The sequence below is a fragment of the Neomonachus schauinslandi genome, chromosome 7 (assembly GCF_002201575.2).
Source record: "Neomonachus schauinslandi chromosome 7, ASM220157v2, whole genome shotgun sequence".
Taxonomy (NCBI): Eukaryota; Metazoa; Chordata; class Mammalia; order Carnivora; family Phocidae; genus Neomonachus; species Neomonachus schauinslandi.
In genome coordinates, this window is record NC_058409.1 from 118082756 (window position 1) to 118089755 (window position 7000).

The window sequence follows — 7000 nt, forward strand, 5'->3', positions numbered from 1 at the left end:
CATAGGTGTGTAAGAATATTTGCAGGAGTTATTTACAGTAACCAAAAACTGCAAACAACCTGAATGTCCACTTACGGTTGCATAAATGAGTTGTGAAATATTCATACAATGAAACAGTATATCACTGAGAAAATGATATAGCCAAATGCTATAGTATGGATGGCATTGCAAACACAATATTGATCAAAAGAAGAAGGATAAAAATAATTCCAATAGGGCACTTGGAGGCGGCCACCGTGCAGATTGGAGTCCGCTCTCTGGAGTACCTCACTCTGCTTCCTCTGCAATCATGTCTGACAAACCCCAAAAGGCTGAGGTTGAGAAATTCGATAAGTTGAAATTAAAGAAGATAGAAAAGCAAGAGAAAAATCCACTGTCTTCAAAAGAAATGACTGAAGAGGAGAAGCAAGCAGGCAAATCATAACGATGTGTGCACCACCAACATGCACTGTACGTTCCACAAGTACTGCCTTCTTATTTTACTCATTCTACTTCTTTTAGCTGTTTAACTTTTAAGATGCAAAGAGGTTGGATCAAGTTTAAATGACTGCTGCCCTTTTCTCATCAAAGAATCAGAACTACCAACAATAAATGCCGAGCCTGCCTCCCATTTACCTGGCTGGCTGGCAGGGAAGGAAAAGAACTTGCATGTTGGTGAAGGAAGAAGCTGGGGGGTTCGACAGTGAAATCTAGAGTAAAAACCAAGTTGGTCCAAGGTGTCCTGCAAACTGTAAAATGCAGTTTAATCAGAGTGCCATTTTTTTGTTCAAATGATTTTAATTATTGGAATGCACAATTTTTAATATGCAAATTAAAAGTTTAAAATAAGAAAAAAAATTCCAACAGTATGATTACATTCATATTAAATTCAAAACAGGCAAAATCAGACCATTGTTTAAGGATGTATATATAGGTTGTATAAGCATAAAGAGAAAGGTATGATTATCACAGAGCCAGAACAGTAGATACCTCCAGGGTGGAGGGATAGGATTATAATTGGGGAGGAAGCCAAAAACTAAGTGGGTGTGCTTGGAAGCTGCCAAAGTTCTATTTTTTGACTTGGGTTACACTACCATTTGTTTTATTTTGTTATTGTACATTAAACAGTACAAATATATTTTATAGACCCGTCTATAAATAAATGTATTTTTATAATAAAAAAGGAAAAGAAATGAAAGGAAGAAGTTAGGTTAGGCATTAATGTAGAAGACATGACTGCAGGATGCTGTTGAAGGGCACCGACCTCTTCTTGCTGTATCTGAGCAAGTGTCAACACATATATAATTGAACTACAGGAGAAAAAAAGATAACTAAAATAAGTCAGGAGCAAAAGCATTTGCAAAGGAGCTTACACTTAGAAAATCCTCAAAAATAGGGGCACCTGGGTGGCTCAGTCTTTAAGCATCTGCCTTTGGCCCAGGTCATGGTCCTGGGGACGTTGGATCGAGCCCCGCATCAGGCTCCCTGCTCAGTAGGAAGCCTGCTTCTTCCTCTCCTGCTCCCACTCCCCACTGCTTTTTCTCTCTCTCTCTCTCACTCTTTCTCTCAAATTAATTAATTAATTAGTTAAAATGCTCAAAAATAATACATTTTTTGGACTGGAAACTGATAGATGAAAAATCTTGCATAAGAATAAAAATCTTAGAAAAACAGTGTAGAAGAAGAAAAAAGTGAACACCTTACCGGGGGACATAATAGGCATTCATAAAATCATAAAATGTAAAAATGCTGTGAACATGGTTTTGTGCAATAAATCCTGCAATTTTCATAACATGAAGATGCCAATGAACTTCAAAAGAAGTCATTTTCTTTTTTTTAATTTAATTTAATTTTATTATGTTATGTTAGTCACCATACAGTACACCATTAGTTTTTGATGTAGTGTTCCATGATTCATTGTAGAAGTGATTTTCAACAATTAAAGGAAACTGTATTTTACACAGAAGTCAGTAAATTTACAAGTCATTATTATTACATGTCCTTAAATTTTGGTATGTGACAGGAAAAAAAATCAAATAAGCACTTAGAATATTCAGCCTCAAAGTAAGTGTTTCATAATTTCATAACTGTTTAAAATTCAACAAATAAAATCCCATAAATGTTTCTCAACAGTTTGACAAGGCTCTGCCACTTGAGGCAAAAGTTCAGAAGCATTCCCCTAGCGACCTGTGATTTCCTGTAGAGTGCTGCCCTCTGCTGGGAACTGTGGCCACATCTGATCCCATAAATGAGTACTTTTCTGTGGTACTCCATTTCCACTTTTGTTTTCATGAATGAAGTGTATCTATCTTCCCCTTGAAACACTTCATTGAAATTAGTTGTAAACAAACTAAAAATGTGTTATGATATGTTTTCAAGTAAACCTAAAATTAACCTATTTTTGTATTTAAAAAGAAAACCATAAAATTGTAAGCTATATGTTATCTATTGAATTGCATTATTCAGAGTATAAGAAGAACTAAAGTTTGAAATATTTCAAAGTAATTTTAAAAACAGGTTCAAGGCTAGATATATGAGCAATAAAAGTGAACTTAAAAATTACATGTTCCTCAATTCTTGGTTTAAATTAGTATTCTATAATTAAGCAGCCATCATTAGAAACAGTTTTCATATTTCAATGATGCTGTTATCACTCAAAACCAGTTTTGAACTACTTGTATAAAACTGTCTTCAAAGTTGTTTAAAAGAGACATAAGAAAGTCAGTCTAATTATTTTATAATTACATTGTTTTTACTAAACCATTGCTAAATTTCATTACTAGCATTATTTACAAACTTAATTTTTTTTAAGGATTTTATTTATTTATTCATGAGAGGCAGAGGGAGAAGCAGGCTCCCAGGGAGCAGGGAGCCCGATGTGGGACTCGATCCCAGGACCCTGGGATCATGACCTGAGCCGAAGGCAGACGCTTAACCATCTGAGCCACCCAGGCGCCCCAAACTTAATTTTTAATGTCATTTTTATTTTAGAGCAGCTATGATTTTTAGAGATAAAGGTTTTCTATCACTGAGTGTATTCAAAGGACTATGATGAATGATTTTAAGAAATTCTGAAAGAGGAATAACAATAACTTTTGCCAAAACTATTTATATATATATATATATGAAGGGAAAATAATCACGTATATGTAAATGCCAGGTGTCAGCTTCTGCTTAGAATGTAGAAAATTACAAAAGAATGCCATTCCTATCTTAACAATAACAAGCCAGATAACCAATGAAATCATAGTTTATTAAAAATTCATCAGAGAGTTAAATACGGGGGGAAAATATCTAATGAATAAAATCTAGAAAGTTACAAACCTCTCTACAGTGAAGAGACCCAACAGTTTCTTTCATCCTTGGTGAAGCACTGGAAAAGGAGAAAGCTGTCAGAGAAATAGTTAAGAATAAAACTGCTGAACTTCTAAAAAAAATTTTGTGGACCAAGTGTGGGCTGTCATGTTGGTTGAGAATCCTCAGGACATAGAGCATGCCCACCTACCAACATTTTCTCATGGGCCTACAGAGTGGTCATGAGAAATACTGGGGCTAGGCTAAGAATTAAGAGAAACTTTCAAACACTAGGGCTTTACAGTGATACAAGGCAGCAGGCACCTAACTTCAGTGGAAGAGGGGCAGGAATGCTGAGAGAGATCTGCTCCTCCGAGGTACAGTGTACAGGACCTCATGAACACTGAGGGCAGGAAAGGAGAACTGGGACAAGTTCTGTAAGTTCTCCCAGCCCAACACTGAGTAAGAGGCAGTAATAACCTATATTTGGAGAGGGGCAGGAAAGCTGAAAGGGACTCTCCTCTGAAGTGTAAGCATAGGGAGTTTATTGCAGTCTGGAGGCAGCAAAGGAGAAATGAACTGAACTCCTTAGGTACTTGGGGTCTTCAGTGAGTACCATGCAGTGACTGATTTGGGCTGGGGTAGTGGCAAGAATGCTGAGACACATCCTTCTGAGATGCAGACAACCAGGATCTGTGGAAGGCAGATGGGCTCATTACCATACTGAACATATCACATGAATCAGTGAATTTGGGTTGAAAATTGAAATTGAAATTACCCAATTTAAAACACAAAGAGAAAACATTTTTAAAAGAAGGGTGATAAGAACATCCAATAACTGTGAAACAATATCAAATAGGCTAACATTTGTGTATCTGGAGTCCCACAACAAAACAACAACAAAAGCAGAGAAGTAATATCAGAAGAGGTAATGAGTGACAATTTTCCAAAATTGATGGAGGATGTCAGCATATGCACCTGAGAAGTTCAGAGAAACCCAAGAAAAGTAAATACAAAGAAAACCACACCTAGGCTTATCATAATCATACTGCTGAAATCTAAAGAAGATAAACCCCAAAATCAGAGGAAGAAAGGAAATATTGCATACAATGAACAATGATGAGAGTGATGGCTGACCTCTTAATAGAAATAAAAATGAAGGGGGTGAGCAATGGAATGGCATCTTAAAGTTCTTAGAGAAAAAAGAAAAACTGTTAATCTAGAATTGTATATCCAGGAAAAATGTTCTTTAAAAATGAAGTCAAGGGGTGCCTCGGTGACTCAGTCATTAAGCATCTGCCTTCGGCTCAGGTCATGATCCCAGGGTCCTGGGATCAAGCCCCACATCGGGCTCCTTGCTTAGCGGGAAGCCTGCTTCTCCCTCTCCCACTCCCCCTGCTTGTGTTCCCTCTCTCTCTGTGTCTCTTTCTGTTGAGTAAATAAAAAATAAAAATGAAGTCAAAATAAACACACTTGGAAGCAGGCAAAAACTGAAAGGATTCATCTTACCTCCCATAGACCTGCACTGCAAGAAGTATTAAACACTAATGCTCTATGGGGCTTTTTCAGTAATTTTTCTGTGTTTCATTTGCATAGTTTCAATCGCTGTGTCTTCAAGTTCAGTAATCACTTCTGCAATGTCTAATCTATCATGAATCCCACCTATTATATTTTTCATTTCACACGCTGTAGATTTCATCCCTGGAAGTCCAATTTAGGCTTTTTAACAATTTTTTTGTCTTTACTTAACATGCACAATATTTATTCCAGCTTATTGAAATAGGGGGTGTAATTATAGTAATTGTTTACTGTCCTGGTTTACTAATTCTGTCCTCTGTGCCAAATCTGGGTTGGTTTAATAGATTATTTTTCACCTTCATATGGATAATACCTTGCTTCTTTGCATGCTGATAATTTTTTATTGGATGCTAGACATTATGAATTTTATCTTGTTGGATGCTGTATATTTTTGCATTTCTGTAAATATTCTTGAGCTTTATTCTGGAGTGCTGTTAAGTTACTTAGAAACAGTAAGGTCTTGCTTATGAGTGTTGTTAGAAGGAACCAGAGCAGCATTTAGTTTAGGGTTGATTTTGCTACTACTGAGACAAAAAACACTTCTGAGAACTCTACCCTGATTCCAGAATTATGGGTTTCCCACATTGGCTGATGTCTTCTGTAAGCCCTGGGTTTTATTCCCTCTAATCCTTTCTGGTGGTTCTTTCTCCAGCCTCAAGTAGTTTCTTCACCCTCATAAACTGATCAGTCAGAGCTGAAAACACATAGAGGACTCTGCCGATCTCCAGTGATTTTTCTCCCTCTTTCTGCATAACTCATTCCTCTGTGACACTCTTCCTATGAACTCTGGCTTGGTTGGCCTTCCCACTTCCCTGCTTTATCTTCTCAACTCAGGGAAACCACAGGCTTTGTCTAGGTTCTCTCTCCCTTGTGGTCTGGGAAATCTGCAGCCAATAAGCTGGAGAAATAATAGATCTCATGTCCTTTGTTTATATAGTGAAGGGAATCACTACCCGTCATTGCTTAATGTTCAATGTCTTGAAAACTGTTCTTTCACATATTTCATTCAGTTTTTTGTTATTTAGACAGGAAAGTAAATCTCGTCTCTCTAAATTTACCCTCCATCTTGGCTAGTAACAGAAATCTTTGTATCATGCTTTTTTAAATGTTCTAAATCCACGTATTCTGTATTTTATGACTGAAATTCTTTTCCTTTGAGACCCAATCAAGTAAAAATCCTTTTCATTCCTGTATGATGTCAAATTTAGAATATAATATGAACTGTGGAGGGAGTGAAACTACCCATAAGTAGGGGCTCACACATAAAAAGAAAGGCATATGAAAAGACATTGACCCTATGATAGTCACCCCTGTTTACCTACTTCCTTCTCCATTTTGAAATTCTTCTCTGACCTGACTTACCTTTAGGACCAGATGTTCCTGCATTCCCTGTGATTACTTTCTACTCTGGGGAGGGAGGGAATAGCATAAAATGTCTAAAAGCCCTTTTATATACCAAACTTGTGTTAAATTTGCAAACTCTCTTTCATCTAGGTAAGGTAGCCTTGCCTACTTTCTCTAGAATTTCTCTACAACTGAAGAAACACAAACATATGCAACACACACACACACACACACACACACACACATCTATCAATTTCATACTAAGTTAGTGTCTATATTTTAGCTTTCAGCTGGAAATGTACTTTTAACTAAAATTAATCTCTGATGTCTCTCTTTTGGACATTCCTCCTTCAATTCAGACAAACATATTTGTCACAATCAATGATTACGAAGTGATTAGAATGTAAAGTAACATCCTGTCTTCCTAAGCACAGTGAAAAAAGGCAACAAGAGTAACCTATAAATCTTTCTATTACTTGCAGTATAGAGGATAGGCTACCAGCTGGTGTTCAAATAACTAAATCATTTTACTGAAAATTCAGAATAGAGGGATTGGCCAGATGTGGATGAAGCATTATGATTATATGATTCCGTGCTATGTTCAGGGGTTGTTGCTTTGAGGAGAATGATTTTAAAGCTCCAATGACTAAACATCTTAATTTGAAACTCATATTACATGTTGCACACCAATGAAATAGAAAGAAAAAGGGGATTTCATGACATTTATGATAGAATATTTTTCTATTGCTTCCATTTCTCATAATAAAAATATATTAACAGCATTTATGAAGTGTTTACTCCTCAA

At 36.5% G+C, this 7000-nt stretch overlaps 1 protein-coding gene across 1 annotated transcript; it reads left to right on the plus strand.

Annotated features, from left to right (window-relative positions):
- The first annotated feature begins 289 nt into the window (after positions 1–289).
- LOC110586355 (thymosin beta-4, Y-chromosomal-like) lies at positions 290–424 on the plus strand. Its single transcript, XM_044916932.1, has one exon. It carries the CDS (start codon positions 290–292, stop codon positions 422–424), a length of 135 nt encoding a protein of 44 aa, XP_044772867.1.
- The last annotated feature ends 6576 nt before the right edge of the window (positions 425–7000 follow it).

Excerpts from the sequence above, each read along its gene's own strand:
- LOC110586355 (XM_044916932.1), top strand. The coding sequence starts at position 290 with ATGTCTGACAAACCCCAAAAGGCTGAGGTTGAGAAATTCGATAAGTTG.